At 40.3% G+C, this 24,692-nt stretch overlaps 1 protein-coding gene across 2 annotated transcripts in view; it reads right to left on the minus strand.

The window, feature by feature from the left end:
* CTSW (cathepsin W) overlaps positions 1–24,692 on the minus strand; it is a 791,734-nt gene that overhangs the window by 90,830 nt on the left and 676,212 nt on the right. For both annotated transcript variants that reach the window (XM_044073793.1, XM_044073792.1), the window contains exons 10-11: positions 4,871–4,990; positions 2,144–2,208 (exon numbers count right to left, since the gene is read on the minus strand). In XM_044073793.1, the coding sequence (XP_043929728.1) occupies positions 2,144–2,208; positions 4,871–4,990 (185 nt within the window). The remainder of the gene's footprint in view (positions 1–2,143; positions 2,209–4,870; positions 4,991–24,692) is intronic.

The following is a 24,692-nucleotide window of genomic DNA, read 5'->3' on the forward strand; positions in this document are numbered from 1 at the left end:
CTTTAGTTATGTGGGATTAAAAGAAAAGAAAGAAAGCAGGTAGAGAAATTAGTGAAATGGCTTGCGGTTCAGAGAATAAAGAGGATACAGAACAGGCTAAAACTTTTTAATTGAATATTTCTCATTGGTTTTCATCAAGAAAATGTTAGGTGGGATACCAGTTTGAGACGGCAGGACAGAGGAAAAAAGTGGGTAAAGAGGTGAAGCAATAATAGCTGAAGATCTGACAAGATGCAGGACTCATGATTATTTATCGATTACTACTTGTCCAATGACCAAAACAGTGAAAAATAATCGCTGAAAGTTACTTTCAGGAAATAGGACATTAAGCTTTTTTTGTGTGTGGGGCACCCCTATAACATACATACACACACACACACACACATATATATATATATATATATATATATATATATATATATATATATGTATAACAAATAAGTATATATATATATATATATATATATATATATATACACACACACACACACACACACACACACACACACACACACACACACACACACACACACACACACACCAGCTCCATGGTCAAACAACAGTGGAGAAAGGGCAACACCACCTATTTGCTGAAAGTGGTTCTCAGCAAAAAAGCCTTTGCACTCTTGTCAGTTAGAGAATCAATATTTGGTTCAAGTACACAATCCCAAGATGCAGGAGGCCTGATAGGAACCTTCCCTAAATTCTCTAGAGAGCAACTAGGTCACTTTCAACAAAGCTCTTCAGTAGCTCATTTAGGGAAGTGGCGGTTCCAGACAACAGGAAGTAAGTCGTGGTGATGCCCACCTATGGGAGGGACCAAGGAATAGTCAGGGGAAGTAGTGGCCAACAAGTCTGACTTCAGCAGTGGAGCAAAAGTAGAAGTCCATTCCAATGTCTTGGCTAATGAGGTTCCTTGAACAGAGTGATCTGTTTAGCAAATTCTTGCATAGACTCGCAGCAAGAAGATACTGTCACCCTAACCTGATCAATGTCTGTGACGAGTTACTGGAAGGTGGACCAAGGCAAATCTGTGGACAGGATAACATATCTGGACTTAAACGGAGCTCAATCCCCTAAAGCATGCTTCCTTGTGACAGTAAGAGTGTAGGCACGGGTAGCAAACTGTGTTGATGAAGAATTCCATAACTGATTAGAAGCCAGAATACACAGAGAGTGGCAGACAAAGTGAACATCTCAGTGGGGAAAAATAAAAAGTGGTGACCCACTGGGGTTACACCTGAGTCTAACCCTGTTTAATGTGCTCATCTCGGTCATCTTACAGAATATGGGAAAATGGATCATTGTCTTTTGTAGTGGCACACTATGAATGAGGCAGGTCTAGACAGGCATGCAATGTGAAGATGTGTTTTGAGGGGTGGCAACTTGATTTCATTCCTTCAAAGTGCACAGTTGTGTATTTCAGAAGAGATAATATGTGCAGTATGTGCTGCAGGAGCTTGGCCTCAAAACCTCACAACAGGAGGAAAAACTGATTATTATTTTATTTATGCATGTGTGTGTTATTATTTATTTGCATTTTTTAATGGGAAGATAAGCTCCAGAAATATGAAATGCTACTGACGAATATTATTGGTATAATCATCTATGTGGTATAATGAGATATACTTATGCTATGAGATGCATATACTAAGTCCTACCAGTACGTAGTTCTTTGATATGTGTCAGTCATTTCTCTGTGCAGCATGGAGTTGTTCATACATATAGTACTATATTACAGGCACACAGTGTGAGAAGGATTAGAGAAGGAAGAGACCAAGTGAAACAGAGTTACAATTGTGTTGGATATCATTTTATGAGGAGCAAAATGGGAAATCTGAAGCTACAATGAACTGAAGAAGTGGAAGATGACTGAGGTTTTGGACTACAAGGGTTTTTGCCTGCTAGTGTGGCATTATACAACAAAAACAGAATAGGTACTGATGTCTCTGGTTTGGACACAAGAAAATGTAATTCTGTGAAGAGCCTTTACAAGACCTTTTATTACAGGTAAAAACAAAACTTGTTCATTTTTGTAAGAAATCTACATGTGACTTGGTGGGCCACTCCACAACACAGTAAATTCAACAAGACAGATCTCTGAAGTCTATTAGAGCTGTAAAAATAAATCAAACTTCCTTACCTGCATGGCAAAAGCATTCAGGGCTATTGAAATAGGTCCATTCTTTGCCAACCATTTAGCTATTTCTGTAAGAAAAATAAATATGGTTTAATATTTTAATGATGGCTCGTGTGTATAAGAAATGGCTGAAAGCAGTACTCTCCTTTTAGTTATATGCCACTTATATTTATCAAGTGTCACAGCAGGTAAAATATGTGTCTTTTAATCAAAATATTTACTTGTATAGACTGGTAAGCAGATAACTGTTAGGTAGTTATAATTACTTGCAGTGCAACCTGCTTCTGTATTCTGTAACTATTGTTTATCACAAGATACAACACATTTGTTTAAATCATCTATGAAGTGATCCTTCTTGATGGGTCTGTAGTTGCCCCCTTTTCAGTTCTGCATTTGCTCCCTCTGGAGCTCATGCACTGAGAAGTACACATGACCTATGCTAGCACATGATGTGACATTATGTGTCATATATGTAGAGTAATAAAGTTAGCCTCTAAGCCCACCACTTTAACCACCAGGCAAACATGCTTTGTGCAAATCATGGGAAAAACAATTAAGACTTAATACCTAGATATTTACAAGTTATATACTAGTGTGTATGTTTGCTTTACTTACAGGGAAGTCAGCAAAATCACTGGGCATAATGAGGGTGTTTGAGAGCAAGGAAGGCTTCATCACAGATCAAATGGCACACTAAGAATGTACTTATAATATTTAACAATAGTGACTATACTTGTTGGGTTATGCACTGAATTACAAATAGTGAAGCTACCAAGATAGAAAACCATAAGGACAGCAAAAGGCTAAAGGATCAACAGTGTGATTTCCTGAAGTACAGAACCACCAAAGAAGCCCCACCTCTCAGACTCATGGTGAAGAAACAGGTTCTAAATGAATATTTGAACCAAGGGGCAAGTCACCATGGCACAGATGTCTGCAATGGCGGCATTCTTGAATTAAGCACTGGAAGCAGCTACACTTCCAATGGACTGGCATTTAACCACAGCATTTTCCAACAGATGTAAGATATCTGATGGGGGAGATAATTTCATTGGTTGGCATGCCCCCTGCAAAAATTCTTCTGGCAAGTGTTTTACTGTAAGCTGATAAGTTACATGTGCCAGCAGCAGTTTAAGATTTAATAGTACTGTTGCTAGGTGCACAGTTTCATTTTGCCAAAATGTCCCTTGTCAGAAATTCATTGGTTCATAGTTGTATACTAGGCTAATGACCACTTGGGCCTGTTTGGTGAGAGCATGTACTATGGATGACTATGACAATGATGGTAGCTCCAATACTTTGCATGAGAGGGAGGTTGTGTGCATGGACTGGGAAAGCATTAAGCAGTTCCTTTGGTGACACAGGTGTGTACATCACTCTTGCTCTTTACACTTTACATGCACCATCACTCAATTGTGAAAAGGATCCCGCAGAGAAAAAATACATAGTGCCTTCATTCCTTCCCATACCTATCAAATTATGCATCAACAGAAGATAACAATAAGGCATAAATATGCTATATTGTATCACTTACATGTATACATCTATCTATATAAATGGACAGACAGATGTATGCATATGGGTCCTCTTCAGATGACTGAGACCATATGACTGAACTTTTAAAAGTTTGAACGGTCTGAATAGAGATCTCCATACAGCACGGAACATGAAGATTTTCCTTTTCCATAATGTAGTGTGATCTTGGAGTTGGTACATTTAAATAGCGGGGGTGTGGGGGTGCAGGGGGGCTAGAAACTTTTATTTATTTATTTTTTTGTTTGTTTTTTTATTACATGTTTGAACTTTTAAATATTCGATCATATGGTCTCGGTCATATGAAAGTCAAGCATTTGAAAGTTCGATCATGTAAAGTAGGCCCATCCATACATGTGTGTATGTATATGTATATGTATGTATGTATGTATATATATATATATATATATATATATATATATATATATATATATATATAAATCTACATATACATACATACGTATACATACATATATATATATAAATATATATATACAAATACACAAGCGCGTGCACACACACACACACACACACACACACACACACACACACACACACACACACACACACACACACACACCCAGTCTCTGATCTGTAAAACCAGTAACACCATATTGTAATACACAAATTTCAATGCATTACATACACTTTGCTCCTTCATACAAGCAAAATTAAGTAAAAGAAACTGGAACAGTGGTAAAGCATTTACATGTGTGCCATTCAGCATACTGCTCTCTCTCTCTCTCACTTTTTCTCTCTTAAAAGCGTCACAGAAAAAAAAGTAGTGCAAACGACAAACCACAAAATAATACAGGAAAAAAGCTACCTTGAAGATGATAAATTGGTAAAGTGGGTAACTGGAAATGAATGAATGAAAAAAACAATTACCTCAAATGGATAAAATGAATATCCATAGTCCATACACTGGATATCCCATACCTACTTCAAGGCTCATCATTATTTGTACAGCATTTGGTGAAAGTTGAAATAAATTATTGGTGGAGTACTTTTGCCAGTTCCTAATATATTAAATGTCAGTCCTAATGGAGCATGTATATTACTCTGAATATGCATGTAGTTTGGAGTTTTATATATTTATTTTGTATTAGTTTGTGCAATATTGATTGTAATATTCTGGTTTTAAAAGGGGTGTGTCTGTGTGTGATGTTTGACTTTTACCCAGGCAGCAGTACTTACCAGTTTCATCCTTTGAAATTTCAGCTGAATTGTTGATGTATGCAGCCACCTTGCCAGAGGAAAATGTACACTTTTGTTTCGTTCCTTTATAGTCATAATCCGTTTCAGTTTCAAGCCCTCCTGTAAAAAAGCATGCAAAAGTAGTTATTGATTTCAGCCACCAATTGCAAAAATTAAGACAGCTTCCTAAGATTTTTATGTTAATAAATCATATATGTATGTGTTCATTAGATTACCTAAATACCTCAGTCTGCCTGCCATCCATTTTTACCAGTGGTACTTCTTGTAACAGGCCTGACATCCATTTTTACCAGTGATACTTCTTGTAACGGGCCTGCAATCCATTTTTACCAGTGATTGGTAGCTTAAAGTGGTGTCAGGAAAAGGGACTGTGTGTGTCTTTTACTGTGAAATAAACACAAAGTGAAACTATTTTTGTCATCCCATGAGTTATTTTACCATACAAATAAAACAGTCTTAGCTTTTATGATGTACATGTTTTCTCATTTCCAATAATAATATTGGGGGAGGTACTCACAGGTGGCTTTTGTTATTACATAGTGCTAATGTTCGTATGCTGATGTTGTGAACCTTGTCCTTACTGCATAGGGCTACATATGCATCAGAGGTACATTTTAGTGCCAGAACATTTCTTTCTGATCATACCTCTCAACTTGGAAACATCAGAAATCTGGACAAGGGCCCATGAAAAATAGGTACAAATCTGAACGCTGATTAACATAACATTTGCATACATAATTGTGTAACCCCACCCACTCCAATGGAATTGTGGGATACCAACTTTCAAATGCAAACTGAAGAACAGACAACCAAAATATGGCCCCAGACCCTGTAGTAAATGACAACCATTTTTTTTAAATGTGCAGCAGTGATGTTCACTGGGAAGGGATAAGATGATAAACCTTAGGATTTTGTTTTTGTTGACTTATAGTATGTGGGTTTTGTGGTAAAAGTAGTGGTAGGCAATATTCTAATCTTAGCAAAATAATACTATAGTTTGCTAGGCCCTCCAAATGTCATTTTCAATCTCCATGGCCTATTGATCAGTGGCGTAGCTAGAGTTTGTGCCACCTGGGGCTGTCTTTAAGTTTGCTGCCCTTCCCCTCACAAAATCATGGTCGAACAGGGGCCTACATACACAGACCTCCCCCCTGCAGTCATTCCAAAGTCCCATTACTTGGCTACTTTGCCCTATTTACCATAAACACTGTTATGTGCATACTGCTTTACTTCTACAATGATTATATGGATTTCATTTAAAACTTTTATTTTACATTTTATAGTACAAACACTAATGGATATCTGCTAAACAAAGCAATACAGTCTCACAGTGAAAATAGACAACATTAAAATTTCTCTGCCCTTAAAACTCACATTCATTGAAACAGCATCGAAACCCACATTCAAAGAAAATGCATCTGTCCAGTGGTGGATAAATATTACCTTTGGGCTGTTTTCAAATCATAGGCCCCTTGCACACAAAATTTACATGTGTTCTTTGATACACCTTCCTGATTGTATTAAATTATATTCCTTGTATAATACAGCACATTTGTTAGAGCGTGTTTTAAATTTATTGTTTTGAAAATTTTTCTAGTAAGCAATGAAACAAAATGCATGAACAAAACTGCCCAATTCAGAACATTTCCATCATAAAAGTCTACTCAAACTTCTACAATCCACCAGTATCAGTAAATATGCACAATCTTTGCAGAAGTAGAAGTCATCTAAATAATTCCACATTAAAGATATCTGTAACTAATGAAGAGGTTGCTGCTAGCAAACAACTTTATATATCATTGTATCATCTATAAATAAAGTGCCTGTTGCCCTCGAGGAATAAACTGCCTATGTTACATTAAAAAAATAACAAGCTAGTAATATTGCAATAGGGAATGGATAGCAAACTGATAACATGTTCATAGTTACTAGGCATCTCTGCCAAAGAGGGCATTCTCAGGACAGCAGCATCCACCCCCTTTAAAAATGCACAGTACAGTATCAGCAATCCATCTACATACTGTGGGAGTAGAACCCACAGCCTTCTGCATCAAAAGCAAGTATACTACCTATTGTGCTACTAACAATACAAACAGACTTGACATAAACAGCACTAAACCTCTCTTCCTCTGAAGAATTTTCCAGCACAAGAAATCTGGTTCTTAGAAATTGCTAGAATAAAATGTTTTGGTGTTACCATGTGTTTCCTGAAAGATAGGAAGACAAACTTAAACAGCTATAATTATTTAGTGACTTCTGTTCTCAATGATTTGCCAGAAAACCACAAATTTTACGAGAAACACAGACCAAAAGTATGAGCCAAACATTCCAGATATTATGTAAAACTTTGGACAGTTAAGAGGTATAGACTTACCTCCTTGAATCACAAGTGGTGGTATGGGTAGAGAATTCAGGCTCTTGCCCCTTGTACCCAAGGTACAGAGATTGAGCCTGGGTAACCTTAACAAGCAGTTACACATAATTGGGACATTTCAGACACCCACCCACCCCTTGAATGAACCTGCAAAGCACAACGGACTTGAATGAACCTGGCAGTCAGCACTGAATTCAGCTAGACCTTTTGTACTCACTTAAATGCAAAAACAGTAGCTCAAGTTACTCTGTTCTTAATAGTCCCTTACCTGGAGGAGCCTGGAGAAACTCTGCTGTTGCTGACTGTTCTCTCTAAACTTCTAATTAAAAATAAAAAAAACGCTGTTTCTACTCTCTCCTAGTCTAGTCTCGACTCTTTCTAAATTATTCAACTGAACCTGGTGTGCACACTAAAATAAAAAACACTGTTGCTGCGCTCTCCGAGCTGTAGTCCAGTCCCAACGCCTCTAAGCAGTCAGTCAATAGTCACACCCCTTGAGCCCTCAGCTGAATTCCGACAGACTGCTTACGAAGCTGACATCATCACACATGCCACTGCACATGATGACGACAGCAGAAAATTGCTGGAAAAAAAAAGCAGAGAAATTCGGAAATAAAGAGGGCTACTCAGGAATTCGTGGGACCCCATTATATGGACCTCAAAATCGGTAAATGCAGAGGAATTTGATACAGTTGAGAGGTATGTTTCTGATGCATGTGTAGCCTCATTTTGTGGAGCTTGGTAACTGCTCCACACAAACAAATCTTTCAGGAGCAACCTAGAATCACTATCTGATTCAGCAACTTGCTTAGAGTCAGACAACAGGCAGGTAGAGACTGAGGGAATCAAACCCATGAGTGAAGGATGAAACCTGTCTACAGCCCATAGCCTTGACCCTCTGCTGTTTATGAAAAATTATAACTGGCCATAGTTCTAGTAAAGTTATAAACAGAAGTATAAACAGTAGCATAAAAGAAGAAAACTTCTTGAATGCAGAAAGTTATATCAATACCCTGCAAAAGCTTATAATGTAGTCTGTCAATAGCTCAATGAAAAAATGGATATTGGAGATAATAAGAGGAAAGGATAACCAAACACATACGTTTTTGTTATAAAAACTACCTTGTTTAGGGAATGGATAATATCCAATCCAGAAGAAGTATGTAATAAAAATATAATCAGTGCTTCTGTGAGTGCCACACATAACAGAAGATGTAGACTGTACAGCCCTGCCATATACATAATATGGGTTACCCTGCTGGTGGACAAAGCTTCAGCTCCCCAATGATCAGAGTTCCTCCATAGGAAATCACTTCTTGCAAGTTGTACAAAACATAATTCCCTTTTGGGGAGAATTTTCCCTTTTTTCAAATAAGTGCAATCTTGGAGTTGGTATATATAAGTTCAGGGGGAGTGGGGTGTAAGAGGGGCTTGCCCCCCCCACACACACCAAAAACACTTAAAAAGGTGTTTATCAGCAAGATGTTTTCAGTGAATGCAGTTTGCGGATTCCAGTCTTCGGTGCATTCATTTTTGTTCCCTCCTAGTGGAAACCATAACATGTATATATACATGCATACCTATAAAGTGTGTGTGTGTGTGTGTGTGTGTGTGTGTGTGTGTGTGTGTGTGTGTGTGTGTGTGTGTGTGTGTGTAGAGAAAGGGACTGAAAGAAAGGCAGAGAGTCAACATTTATCTGTAAGAAACTGTTCTGTGACAGAACATAACTTGATATAAACTGAAATCATGGATAATTAACAGCATGAGTGGGCCAACTGACTAGGAGGGGCTGATGGTCAATAGACAAAAGGGGCAAAAAAAAGACAGCTGCACTCTGGAGGATTTGTTGATATAATTATGACACTGATATTTACTGGCATACTAGTGATGTAAACTTGTGCGTTAAGAGAAATGTAACTATACATGCAATATTGCACTTCTGTTATGCCCACTTCGCCATTATATATGCATAATGACAATTTGATTGCTCTTAGAGATTATCTTTCTAGACCTCTACTGTAAATGTTTTCTGCCAAACTAGACTCTTCTGGTTATCAAAAGGATATAAACAAATGAAGGAACTCCTACTCGATTCATTCTCTCAGCTGTGACAAACAACTCACATTTTTCCTAATTTTGGAAAAAAAAAAAAAAAAAAAAAAAAAAAAAAAAAAAAGAGTAAGCCAGAATTCCCAGACACTTGTATTAGCTTTGTTGCTCCTAGTGGGACACAAAGTAGGGTTCTGTTAATAAAGTCAAATGCTGAATCTTTGGTCATTTACCTGTTTGACTTAAGTTAAGCAAGTAAAAGCTCTTGTTTAATCTAACCATAAGATAACAAAACTTTCCAAAAGGGCATGAGCTATTCCCAAGGGTGTGTGACCTAGAGTAAGTATATGCAAATAAGGGGGCTGTTTTGGCAAAGCCCTTCACATGGAAGAAAACAGGAGCCACCTCCGCAACAAAAAAAATGCTAAGTTTTGGGGCATGAAGCTTCTGTTCTTTATTTTTTTTAAAGTCTGGTAGGTTTCCAAATAGATGACTTACTAAAGTCATCTAGAAAACAGTCAGCAGTTGAAAACATGAGTGCATGAATATAACCCCAGAATCATGGCAAGGCTGCATGCATCTTGGGATTTGTTTAGACCAAAAGTTTGAGAAAGAATTAACAGTGTGATATGGGGGACAACCAAGAAAAAAATCATGAAGAAATTAGCATGGGGTTTCAAGCAAGCCAAACATAATGTGCACAAATGTGGCTGCACAAAGACAGAAGCAACTACGTTCTTTATTTATATGTGGTAGTATATAGCCTGTTTTGTACATAGGAAAGTACACTATCAAATTAGAAAAAAACTGTAAGCACAAATCCAACGCAGCAAAGCACTCCAACGGAGACGGGAATGAGCGTAAAAAATGAGAAATAACAAACTCCAAAAACCATATACGCTCTTCCCTGACGGCAATGAAACGTAAAGTAACGTAATAAAATTCCTCCAAAATGCTTAACATCGAACACAGCTGATAGTAAATAAAACCAAGATATAAGCCCTTGAGATATAGGTGCAGCTTTAGAGACTTTGATGTTAATGATATCTCATTCTAGTCTGGTCTGTGCATTATATACTTGCCAGTGACTGATTTTAAAATTTTGTATGTGTCTTTACTTTTAGAGCTTGTCCTTTCTGATTTTCACTACAATCATATAACATCACTATGAATGTGCATATAGAATGTGATTCATGCACTTTCCTGGTTCTTGTACAAAAACTTTATATATGAAATCTCCTGGAAAGCCATTTTTGCCAAGTTTTTATATGTATTTTTTATATGTATTTGTTCTTTATCAAGAATGAAGAAGTTGTTTTTATTTTACAATACTCCCGACTTTGCGTTTTGCAAAGAGGCAGTAGATGCTGTATCTAGCTCTTTAAATTATAATGTGGTTTTGATATAGAATATGTAACCAATCACAGCTCAAGGAGGGCTTTTTAAATTGTTTGCATGACTGTGTTTCTCATAAGTCTGAAGAAGCCTGTTGGCGAAAGCGCTCACTTTGCATCAAATAAAGCCTTTTATTTACTATCAGCTGTGTTCGATGTTAAGCATTTTGGAGGAATTTTATTACGTTACTTTACGTTTCATTGCCGTCAGGGAAGAGCGTATATGGTTTTTGAAATTAGAAAAAAAAAGTTATGCTTGGCTTGTATTTGTCCTTATACAAATCTTCTGCACCTTTTTTCTGTTATAATTTCAGACAAATTAACAAGACGTTTGTGTTAGTTCATTTTACATAGCTGACTTTCAATAAATGAATATATACATTTAATCACTCATCTGAGTCGCATATTTCCCCTTTTCTTTCCTTGAATATTTTTCATTATTGTTTTCTCATTGCAGAATAATACACCTGCACGCCCATCATCATCAGTGTTCAGGACGCACAATCACTGGTGGGGCCTTCAGCTGCATTTTCTGCTTTCTGCTTGGGTTTCATTACTTGCTTCAGTACCAGCATGATGGGCTTAGGACGGCCACAGACTTTAAACAGCTTACTCTGCTCTTCTTTCTGTCCCAGTATGATAGTCAACATGGGAAAAAGGAGTCTTTATAGTGTGCAGTAGCTGAACATGCCTGTAGAAGAATTCACCCATCTTAACCCATCAGGGAAGAAGCATTTCCTCTGCTCTGCATGTTACTTGTGAAAGAAGTGACACATCTGATAACATGTTCCTACAAGCCTACAGTTAGTCGGGCATTCCCAGTTTAATGTACAAAACTCTGGACTCTGTTCCCTGTTTTTTTTCCTGATGAATGACAGGAACTCATGTTGGCTACTGATGGTAAACTTTGATTAGTCCCCTGGAACTCTGTTATGTGTCACTGGAAGTTGTACTATTTCTAATGCCAACAAGCATTCGCTGTTCCATGCTGAAAGTGAAAAATTAAACTAAGCAATACAACTGCTGTCCTTTAGGTTCTGACTCTGTTTAAGCAAACATTACTTATTTCATTAGGGGTGGGCAGCAGTTAGCATTGTTGTCTCACAGCAAGAGGTTCTCTGGTTCAATTCTCAGCTGGGGTGCCTTCTGTGCGGAATCTTCATGTCCTCCCTGCGGTCGTTTGGATTTCCTCCTGGTGCTCCAGTTTCCTCCCACATTCCAAAGACATGCTATAGGTGGACTAGAGACACTAAATTGGCCCTAGGTGTGAGTGTGTGCATGTGTGTGCCTTCTGTGGAAGGTTGGGCACCTGGCTAGCAACATGACCCCATAAAACTCCACTACCAATCTTCTGCTGACCATTGTTCAGCTGTGGTGACCCCTAATGCGAAAATCCGAAAGAAGACGACTTATTTCATTAGGGAGCTGAGTTAGTACTACAAACAGGTACACTGTAAATTCAACATGCATAGCTCAAATGAGACACTCAGACTGTTGAGTAATACTGAGGGCACTAAAGCCTTTTAATACTGTTAACCAAATCAGGTAATGTATGGAGGTATTAGTTTGTTGCTAATCTTTTAGGTATTACATTATAGTTAACTACCCCATGCATGCATATTTTTTAAAACATTTTTTCTCTTCCTAATTCTTTTATTTTCCTAATTTTGCATTGTCTGTATTTGACAATGTGTGTTATCTGAGTTCCCAAAGTATTACATTTTTTGTGAATTTCTGTTTTCTTTCTGATGCACCTGCCTGTATTTGGCATGCTGTGTAACTGGGATTATCAAGGGCTGAGAATATTTTTTTCTGAGTTACTGTTTTATTTCTGATTTTCACAGGTCTGTATTAGGTAGGTGGTATAATCTGTGGATTCAAGATATTAAATAAATCATTTGCAAATTTATGGCTTATTCCCCATTTTGCCATGTCTGTATTTGCTAGGAAATGTCACCTGAGGTCTACAAGCTTTTTAGCATTTCATCTACAACATGGAACAACATGGAAGCATCTTCTATGTGGAAATTGTGCTGGCCTAGGTTTGCATTCCTTCTCATTCTTCTGGTTTTTGGATCTGCTGGGTATAAAAGTATTTGAAGCTTTGATATTTCCTGACTGCTTCTTGAAACATTACTTCCTGTTCTCAAGTACATTAACTCCTTCCTGGATTATACTTTTCCTGACATCTTCTGGGTTAAATGCAGGTTTACTACTTAGCTTTTTGTGAGCTCTGCATTCGGAGTTCTCCTTTACTTAAGTTGCTCCTTTTTCCAAGATTACGTAGAAGTGATTGGCTCTTGCTAACTACTCTTTAGGAACCACAGGGGACCAGAAACATCCTTCTACATTTATTCTAAAATTTCACTAAATAATGAGCACACGTTCTTGTAAGAGAATGCTGCTTGTTCTTTCAAACAAGTTTGTAGTGTTCTTAGATGAAATACATCCAACATACTACTTTGGTGGGGAGCTGAATTAAGTGTTAATCCTTTATCAAGTATCTATAAACTCTCATCAGTTGTGCTACAGTCACAGCAGCAGTGACATGTATCATCATATTTCTTCTCTCCATGACTAATAATCCTTCTATGATTGGTGGCCATACCTCCCAACCTCAAAGCACAAGAAATTTTGACAAAGCCAAACATAATGAGGGAACAAAGGCCCCAAATCACGGACAAATTTTAAATGATGTTCATGTTAACCTAGAAAGCTGCTAGATTAATAGGTTTTGCTTCAGTCTGTGCCTTCTGAAGGATATGAAGACTGAAACTCAAACATATGTAATTATTTAGTGACTTTGGTTAACAATGATTTGCCAGAAAACCATAAATTTTATGAGAAGAAAACCAAAAATATGATATGAGGGAAAGATATTAACGTTATGTATTCACCATACCTATGCATGTGTGTTGTCCATTTTCATTCTTTCTCAACGATTGAGTATCTGATCCAAATTCCAATCTGATTTGGCTGCATACACCAGACTCTCATTCAACTCTTGAGCTCCTCCCTCTACACATAATGCCCCAGTCAACAAGTTGTGCCTCATACTGAGTTTGCTGCCTTATAAGCCCTAAAAATATAGTCATAAAAGGTAAGAGATAGAGTTGGGGCTCAAACCTGGTACAAAGGATTCCACAATATCCACAAGGTCATTCCAGAAGATGAAACGAAGGGGAGGAAGGAGGGAGGGGAGATGAGGAAGAATGAAAATGGACAACACAGATGCACAGTTACAATTAATACATAACTAATATCTGATGATGTCCTTTTCATTCATTCTTTAACGATTAGGACAGTCTTAGGTGGCCCTCATGGAAGGATATTATGAAGTACTGTAGAACCAAAAGCAGCTCTGCTTCTGGATGTTAAATCTCGTTTGTAATGACCAATAAAGGCATGAGGGTTAGACCAGGTAGCTGCTGCACAGAAATCATCAATGGAAGTTCTAGACTAAAAGGCGGAAAAGGTAGCTGTGCATCTAGTAGAATGTGTTTTAGGGGGTTTGGTAAAGAGAGGCCTCACTGAGTATAAACAAAAGAAATGCAAGTAGCAAATCCCTTTGGCCAGGGTAACTGCAGAAACTGGAGACTCAAATCTGTTTGGGGAGAAAGAAACAGAGTTTTTCCATTTTCTGAAAACTTTTAATCTGTGAAGGTAAACACTTTGTTGTCTATGTACATCTAAGAGATGCAGCATGTATTCTCCCTTATTAGTGAAACTGGGGAAGAAGACAGGCAAATTAATAGCTTGATTGATATTTGTTTTGGATGCTACTTTAGGCAAAAAGGATGGATTTGTTTGTAAGGTGACCCTATCTTTGCAAAAAAATAATGTAAGGAGATTTGGAATATACAGCCTAAAGTTCAAAAACTCGTCTCACAGATGTAATGGCCACTAAAAAGGCTGTTTTTCAAGACAAAAATTTTAAATCAGATTTAGCTAGAGGTTCAAAGTACTGTTGAGTTGACCCCTGCAGTATGACTGTTACATCCCAATGAGGTGTCATGTCTTTCACTGGAGGTCTAAGTAAGAAGATGCCTTTTACAAAGGCCTTGCACAACTTTGAAGAAGCCTATGAAGCCCATGCAGATGGACAACAGAGGTACGACTGCTGAATTCTACACAAATGCACTTTATAAGCACTTAAACGAGTGCATGGATCGTGCTATCCCTAACAGAACCAAGATGCTATCTTCCAAAAAAAGGAATCCAATCTGGTGTTCTTCTGCCATAAACAAACTCTACAACAGAAGAAAGAAACTGTTGCAAAAAAGAGTAAAATCCCACGATTGCAGGAACTCCATGGTCAGCCTCAGTAAGAAGCTGAGATCCCTCATAAAATCCTCCAAAGCTAGTTAGGAAAACAAAATCGCCACTGATTCTAAAGACAACCACAAAGCATTCTATAGCTATGTCAGGAATCTCAATGGCAACACTCAGATCTGCTCTGAGTTACAGCACAATGACACTAAATATACAGAACCAACTGATATTGCCAACATCCTGGCAGATAGGTTCAGTGCTAACTTTACCCCCCTCTCACCCCCTAAACGGCCCATCTTTATACTAGAAGAATGCAAAGTTCCTGTAATCACAGCTGCACAGGTAAAAACTTCACTCTCCAAAGCCAAGAACACAGCATCCATGGGACCTGACAACATCCCAGGCTGCCTTCTACACGAACTACAGAATGAACTGGCACCCCACCTATGTACCATGTTCAATCATAGCCTCAGCTCAGGCTTTGTGCCCATTGAATGGTGTACCACGACGGTTATCCCACTCCACAAAGGGGGGGCCACAACAGACCCGGGAACTACTGCCCCATTAGCCTGACGATCCTGGACTGCAAGACCATGGAACGTATCATCATGGAACTCATAAACAAAGACATTGGAGATCTCCAAACTCTGGACCCCACACAGTTCGGGTTTGTAAAAGGCAGATCACATCTCCTAAACCTGATAGACTTCTTCGAAGCAGTCACCAAAGCCATAGATGAGGGTAAGGTGGTTCACACAGCCTATCTAGATCTCGCCAAGGTGTTCAACACCATCTTCCACTGTGGAATTATAGATAAACTCACTAAACTAGGTATAAAGCCCTATGTCATAAGATGGGTTGCCAGCTGGCTTACTGACAGAACCCACACTGTGAAAGTAGCAGACTCCAAATCAGACTTCAGACCAGTGTTAAGTGGATTACCACAGGGTTCAGTCCTGGTTCCTCTCCTGTTTGGTATCTACTTCTCTGAAGTACAGGCTAACACAGAAGGTTTTTGGCTAACTAAATTTGCAGATGACTGCAAACTAGGAGCCATAATCGAAACTCCTAATGATGTGGACATCCTACAAAAGGGCCTCATGAGACAGATGCCTTGTGTCAAAGCCATGGTCTCAAGCTCAATGCCAAAAAGTGCACTGTCATCCCCTTTGGTAAAAACTCTGTACCCATGAACTACCACATAGGCGGTAGTCTACTTAACACTGAAAGTGTGATAAGAGACCTTGGGACAGAGGTGGACAGTAGTCTCTCCTTTGATAATCACATCACCGCAGTGGTCAGGAAATCCTTCTACATGGCACACCTCATCACAAAAGGTTTCTCATCCAGAAAAAAAGAGGTCATTGTTCCTCTCTACTCATCACTCATTAGACCCATTATAGAGTACAACGCCCCTTTTGGTATGTACCTCACAAGACATCTACAACAACTGGAAAGGCAGCAGAAATACCTCACTAAGAGGATTACTGGCCCCAAACAGATGCCCTACACAGACCGACTCAAAAAACTCCAGTTTTACTCCATCACATATTGCCTACTCAGAGGCGATCTCTGCCTAACATACAAAGCTATGTCAAACCCAGAGTTGTTAGACATGCTCCACTTAAAGAAATCCCAATCCCTCCAAGCTACACGCTCTAGGGACCTAAACCTTGTCACCACAATAAACAGAACATGCTGGAGTGTAGATTCCTGTCCCAGAGACTTTCCATACTCTGGAACAGACTACCTATCTATGTCAAACAGAGCTCCTCATTAGTACTCTTCAAGAAAAATCTTGATGATTGGATGGTAATAGGAAATTCACCCCGGGGATCGCTTCTGTGGTTCTGCTTGACAGGGGCACAGGAAAATATTTTTTTTGGGTAGCGAAAGCCAGTATACCTTTTTGGCTAGGCTTGTATAGCCCTAGAGCCAATAGCCTAGTACCTACCTATGAACCTAAGCATTTTCTCCAAAATGAAAATTAGATACAGCTGCTAATTGTACTTTGATAATGGAAAAACTAGCACTTTGTTGAAAAACTGTTGTTAAAAATTCTACAATCACAGATATAGGAAGAGTAAAAGGGTCAAGTTCCCTTTGAATAGTACAAAATGAGAATCTCATCATTTACTTTTGTAGATTTTTCTCATAGAAGCTTTCTGGGAGGATAGTAGTATCTGTCGGACTGGGTAGGAAAGCCTATGCTGTCTAGCTTATCAATGGATTGGAGAAACAAATCATGTGGACAGTTTGAGACCTGGAATATCTGGAGGCTCCATCCCAGAGGGTTGCTAGATAAGATCTGGACTGGAGTCCAATATCCATGGAGGATATCGACGATGAGACTACAGGAAGGGGAACCACACTTGATGAGGCCAGAAGAGAGCAATTAAGATAACTGAGCTTTTCAACAGAAGTGTTTTCTGTAAAAGTTTCAGAATTAGAGGTAAGGGGGATAAGCACAAAGCAGACTGGAGGGCCAAATGTGGACTAGAACATCTCTTGGTGACTCCCACTGAGGGGGTATTAGGGCAAAGAAATTGCTTTTGAGGGGAAAGGTAAAAAAGGTCACAGCAAGGTTGGTCCCAATGATGGAAAATTCCCACTGCCACTGTTTGACTGACAAAATACTAGTGAGGAATCAAAAGTGATCTGAGTCTGTCTGCTAAAATGCTGGACTTCCTCGGTATGTGCTTTGCTACAAGAAAATGGTTGGATGAGATTGCCCACTGCCACACTCTCACTGCCTCTCAACAAAGGGGGTAAGAATGGGTTCCCCTCTGTTTGTTGATGTACCAAACCACAGTTATGTTGGTTTGTATCACAATGGTCCCTACAGAAAGACTGTCTTAAAAGGCCTGCCACACTAGTAGGACCGCTCTCATCTCTACAATATTGATATTTTATTTATTTATTTTATTTTACATTTAACCAGGATGGTCTGACTGGACACAGGTCCATTTTCAGTGGTGGCCTGGGAGAAAAGCTCCACAGTAAGTAAAATGCAGTATACAGAGAATTTTCAGACAATATGTTAAAATACAGTATACAGTAGAAGACATAACAAGACCTATATATATATATATATATATATATATATATATATATATATATATATATATATATATATACACACACACACACACACACACACACACACACACACACACACACACACACACACACACACACACACACACACACACAGGAAAAAATAGTTACACATGGTTAATAACAGAATAAGTACACAAATTCAATCAGCATTAGGAGAAGACCTAGACTGTAATATGTATTACAGTAGGTATATTAGGAAGTGAGGTATATAAGTGGAATAATTTGAGGACTTATGTAATACATGGGCATAGCCACTTATTCTTTAAGTGTGTGTTCTAAGTGAGTTTTTAAAGTGAGAAGAGGTAGGGGCAGAATCAGAGGAGGGAGATTATTTCAGTCTCTTCAGGGACCCACCCAATCTAGTTGGGAGGTGTCCATGGTCACCATGGCTACTGCTGGGGACAGCCTAGGGAAACTTCATCAGACTGAATCCACCAATGAAGTTGATCCTTGCACACTCGAGTCAGTTTGACTGGAAAGGAGAGAGGACGATGTAGAATCGACCACTCTACAGTCAGAGTCCATTGAAGAATGTACATATAAAAGCGGGCCATAGGAAATAAGGTTATGACTGCTGCTATCAACAGTAGAGCTTGAAGGACTAGTCTGGCTGGGGGCGGAGGGTGAGCAAGAATTCACTGCACCTGAAACCTGATTATGTCTACATGATGTGAATCAAGAGAGGCTATCTGACCTGCTGTGTTCAAATGGGCATCTATGAGCTCCAGGCTCTGAACAGATTGTAGCTGAGATTTCAAGATGTTGACTGAGATACCTAGCGATTGACGTATTTGAAGCAAGTAGTCCCTGGACTGCTCTAGAAGATGCTTGGTTTGTGTGGTGAGGAGTCAGTTGCCTAGATATGGAAACACTTGGAATCCTTGCAGTCACAGGTGAGCTGTTACCACTGCCATACACTTGGTAAAACACCCCGAGGGTTGTGGTTAGTCCAAAGGGCAGGGCTCTGTACTGACAGTGACTGGCCCTCAGCTAAAAGAACAGAAATCTTCAGGATTACCTGTTCATCTTGATGTGACAGTACACATCCTGAAGATTGACTGAGCATATCAAATCATTGTTGTGTAAAAACAACAGACTGGACTGAATCATGACCATTTGGAACTTTGACTTCTTCACAAATTGATTCAGTTTGCATAGATCCAAAATTGGTCTCGGGTCCCGGTCTTCTTTGGCACTAAAAAGAACCTTGAGAAAGTTCTGAATCCTTTATGGTTTAGTGGGATCTCCTTAATGACTCTTTTGCCTGGCAGCTTTTAAACTTCCTGAGCTGTGGCGTCTCTCTGACTGGGTGGAAAGTCAGGAAGCATTTTTGTTTGGTTGGGGGATCTGGGAAAATGGTATGACGTAATCTCTGGATATGATTTTTAGCACCTGTGAATATTTTGTTATTGAAGGCCAGATGTCTGGTTGCAAAGACAAGTGCCTTCCCTGACTGCATCCAAAGGTGGGTAGTTGGGCAACCCTTCAGAGCACTGAAAGGATTTATCCAAAAAGAAATCCCAAAAACCCTGGTTTTGTGGGCCACTTCTGCCACAAGGATGGCATCTTCCATTTGAACTCCTCCCTACCTCTGGAGGAGTTATCCCTCATGAATCCAGGAAAGATTCCCAGGCCTTATGGAACCACATTTTCTTGCCTCCTCTTTGATTCCTGCAAAAGGATTGTTGAAGGGTAGGAAAGCGTATCCCTACAGCAGAGAGGGTCTTTCCATCTTGTTCACTCAAACAAAGTGTTTCCTTTACAGTAGGGCCAAACAAAGATGTTTCATCAAAAGGAGCATTAATGAAAGAAGACTTGAATGGCTCCACAAAGTCGCATAGATGCATCAAGGCGTGTCTCCTAATGGCTATGCCTGAACTGGCTGCCCATGAGGTACCTTCTGCAGCATGGGATATTAACCTAATGGACACATTAGAGATGGATAATAGAGTGGCCAGATATGAAGACCTTTTGTATTCCTCCATGGATATGGGCTCAGAGGGGGATTTGGAGAGTACCTTAGTCAAATCCCACTGTAGTCTTATGAAATGTGCTAATTAATTCAAGGACCTCAAGGCAAAGGTCGCTGAAGCAAAAATGTGCTTTTCAAACCTAATGTCCTGGACTCTCTGTTAGAAGGATGGCCTGAGGAGCTCTGCTAGCTCCTCCTCCTTAGTGTCTGCTGCCATAACTATAGAATCAACAGGGACTCCTTTGCTCCAGTATAATCTGTCCTTTGGCAGTGCCAAAAATGTATCTGGATGACAGGAGATGGGCTCTACAGTATCCAGTTCCTTCCATGACTGGCGAGAGATTAACTCAAACTTTATAACTCAATAAGCTCATCTGCCGGGGAAGTTACCCAAGACGTAGATGGGCTGGACCAAAAAGCTTCCAGAAAAACTGACACCTCTGGGGAGGGGGTATATGAGGACTATCCACCTTTTTACTTAAGAATTTCTAGGAAGTCTCCAAAGGAGATGTCATCCTGTGGAGATCTGGGGGACCTTTCCCCTTCATTGAAGTCAGTATCTTCAGTGAGAGATTCTGTAGGTGAACCTCTTCAGTGAGATGGTTTGGGGAGGTATCTGAGAAGATGGGGAGTTTTTTGATGGGAACTGGCTGGATGCTAGATGATACCCTGTGGAGTAGACCTGAAAGGATCAGAGCTCAGACCCAAAGGAGGAATAGGTTCATAGGTTCATAGGTTCATACTAGGCTATCTGCCCTAGGGCATTTATAAGCCTAGCCAGAGTTGTGTGGCTTTTACCACCCCTTAGGTTGAAGAATACTATACCCATTAGTTTGCCGTGCCTCTGTCCAGCAGTGATACAGAGATGATCCCCGGGGTAAACCTACGATCTCCCATCCACTGGTCAAGATTCCTCTTGAACAGAGCCAGTGAGGTGCTCTGTCTCACATGGACTGGGATTCTGTTCCACAGCATAGGGAGTCTCTGGGTGATGAATCTGTCCCTCCAGCACGTCCTATTTATATCCGTGTTGAGGTTTAAGTCTCTTGCTCTTGTGGCTCTGATGGATTTGGATTTTTTGAGGTGGAGCATGTCCATTAATTCCGGTTGGACATGGCCTTGTATGTCAGGCACAGGTCACCTCTGAGCAGACGGTATGCGACTGAATAGAGCTGGTGTTTCCTCAGTCGGGCAGCATATGGCATATTTTTGAGCCCCTTTATCCTTTTGGTGAGGAACTTTTGGGGTCTTTCCAATTGCTGCAGGTGTCGGGTAAGATACATTCCGAATGAGGCATTGTACTCAATCATTGGTCTGATAAGTGGCCTGATAAGAGTACAGGGGAATAATGACCTCCCTTGATCTGGATGTGAATCCCTTCATAATCAGGTGGGCAATGTAGAAGGTCCTCCTAACCACTTTGGCAATGTGAATGTCAAAAGAAAGCTTACTGTCAACTTGGGTCCCCAGGTCCCTGATAACCTCTTTTGTGCTTAATGGATTGCCACCTATGTGGTAACTTGGGGTTACCTTGTTTTGACCAAAGGGTATGACTATACATTTTTTGGCATTTAGCTTAAGGCCATGGCTCTGGCACCAGTTATCAGTTTCTATGAGACCTCTCTGAAGGACATCTGTGTCTGATGGATTTTCAACTATGGCGCCCAGTTTGCAGTCATCTGCAAACTTTGCCAGCCACAATCCTCCTATGTTTGCCTGCACTTCTGAAAAGTAGATGCCGAACAAGAGGGGGCCCAGGACTGAGCCCTGTGGGACACTGCTTGTGACCGGCTTGGAGTCTGACATGGCACCAGCAACTCTAACCCTGTGGGTTCTGTCCTTGAACCAGTTTGCAACCCATCTTGTGACATATGGGTTTACATTTAAGCTGGTGAGCTTTTCTATGATACCCGAGTGGGGTATTGTATCGAAAGATTTTGCAAGGTCAAGGTAGGCTGTGCGAACTGCCTTACCCTCATCAATGGCCTTGGTGACTGTTTCAAAAAAGTCGACCAAGTTCAAGAGGCATGATCTGCCCTTGACAAAGCCGAATTGGGTAGGATCCAATGTCTGTAGGTCCCCTATGTCTTTATTTATGAGTTCCATTATGATCATCTCCATAGCTTTGCAGACCAGGCTTGTTAAGCTTATGGGGTGGTAATTACCAGGGTCCGTAGAAGCACCGCCTTTGTGGAGTGGGACCACACTTGCCCGACACCACTCTTTGGGTATGTATCCTGTGGTAAGGCTAAGATTAAACTGCAGCCTTATGTGTGGGTTTAGTTCCTCATTGAGTTCGTGTAGCACACAGCCGGGGACACCATCCGGTCCCATTGATGCTGTGTTTTTAGCTTTAGAGAGAGCAGCTCTCACCTGGGCATTTGAGAAGATTGGGAGGCTACACTCTGCTGGGATAGATATTTCTCCTTTTGGGGGGGGGGAAGAAATTTTCACTGAACCTGTCTGCCAGTATGTTTGCAATGTCTGTGGGTTCAGTGATTTTTGTATCATTTTGGACTAATTCTGAGCATATCTGGGAGTTTCCACCCAGATTTCTAACATAGCTAAAGAAGGCCTTATGATTGTCTTTTGAGTCCTTGGCAATTTTTCTCTCAAAGTTGGCCTTGGATGATTTTATGAGTGATCATAGTTTTTTACTAGTATTGATCAGAGATGTCTTCCCTTTTAGGGATTTTGCTCTATCTTGTAGTAGTTTCTCCTCTTGTTGTAAAGTTTGTTTATGGCTGGGGTCCACCAGGTTGGGAGATTGCCTTTGGTGGAAATGGTCTTGATTTTATTTGGGATTGCTTGATCCATGCAATCCTGGAGGTGCTTGTAGAAAGCATCTGTAAGGGATTCAGCAGTGTGGGTTGTGGTTTCCAATGGCTCAGGGGCCTTGAAGGATACCACACCAGTCTTAAGAAGTGTGAAGTTGGCTTTTGAGAAGTTCTTCACTGTGGTCTTTTTTGTTGGGGGCGGGGGTGGGATGTGGATCTCCAGTGAGATTAGTTTATGGTCTGATCTCACCAATGAGGGATATACTTCCGGTGTGGAGCATTTTGTCCCCATGTTTGTGATGATCAGGTCTAGTATATTTTCACCTCTTGTGGGAATGGTGACAAGTTGTTCCATAGCATTTGAGTTTATGAACTCCAGGAACCTTTGGGCTAGGGTATTGGGGCTTGAGTAATGTTCCCAGTCTATGTTTGGGTAGTTGAAGTCACCCAATATGATGGTGTTTGGAGAGACATTTATACTCTCCAGTGTCTTCAGGAAGGCTGTGTGGGGTTCCTGAGTTTGAGAGGGTGGCCTGTAACATGCTACAAACTGTAGAGCAGTTTTGCCTATGGTTAATTGCACCTGAATGGTCTCTGATGCTTTGTGAGTTGCCACCAGCCTGGAGGTGTGGGTATCCTTGATGAATATGGATACACCCCCTCCTTTTGTGGTCGGAACGCATGATATGAGGTAAAACCTGATAGTGCTGGGGTGCTCTCAGGAGCCTTGAACCAGGTTTCAGTCACAGCACAGACATCGATGTTCTCCATACTGAGGAGGGCTTCGAGGGCATGCATCTTGAGATTTAGACTTCTGGCATTGAGCAGCATTACCCTTAGTTTTTTTCCATTATTGTTTTCTAGGGCGGTGGGTTTAGAATTTGAGCCTTGTCTAAAAAAGGCACTATGGGGGTGGCAAGAGCCTTTGCCAATATCCGAAAACCCAGGGTGACAGGTGCAAGCCGTCCCTTGAAGCAGCGTGGCTTGTCAAGCATGTCATTCCAGGCAGACAGACATTGGATCCCCTTAGAATGACACCAGAAATTAAGCCAATTATTAAAACTGATCATTTTGTCTCTGTATTGTGGCATCATTCTTGGTGAAGGTAGGATACTGCTCAGGGTCAGGGTCATACCAGCCTGGGCTACATAATCTGAGAGCTCCTTTATGTCTCTTTTCATGTAGTCCAGGGAGGTAAGTCTCAGGTCATTCACACCGGCATGGACAATGACTGAGTCATACTTGTATTTGCTGTGGAGTGACTTGAGTGCTTGTGTTATGTGGCGGATTCTAGCGCCCGACAGGCAGCTTACTGTGACCCTCTCCTTGTTCAGTCTGGTGAGTGGGACGTCAGTGTGTCTGACTATGGAGTCACCTATGACAAGTGTGTCTGGCATTGTGTTTGGCCTTAAGGGCTGTGACTGATTTGCACACTGACTTTGTGTTCTATGTGTTGCTTGTGTTATGTCATGAGGTGGCAGTTGTTTGAGTGTCTGCTTTGGAGGCCTCTGCTGTTTTGGTAGATTTTTGATCAGTGCCTCCGAGTATGTCTTTGTGTGTTTATGTGTTTGATTTGTAGTTGTGATAGTTCTATGTGAGACTGGGTTTATGGTGTGTGTGTGGTTACCTTCTCCTCCTGTCTGGTTTTGCCAGTCCTGAGTTGAGAGAGCTCAGCCTCCAGTTTGGCTATATAGTTGCATCTCTCGCATGTATTTGTGTTTTGTGGGAGGAGGAGAGGGTTGTCTGTGTACATGAGGCAATTGTAACATATAGAAGTGCTTTACCTGACTAAAAGATGCTTTAGGAACAAGTGCTGAGCTTTACAGATTGAGAATAGACTGTT

The sequence above is a fragment of the Protopterus annectens genome, chromosome 6.part0, assembly GCF_019279795.1.
Source record: "Protopterus annectens isolate FY-2018-M chromosome 6.part0, PAN1.0, whole genome shotgun sequence".
Lineage (NCBI taxonomy): Eukaryota > Metazoa > Chordata > Ceratodontiformes > Protopteridae > Protopterus > Protopterus annectens.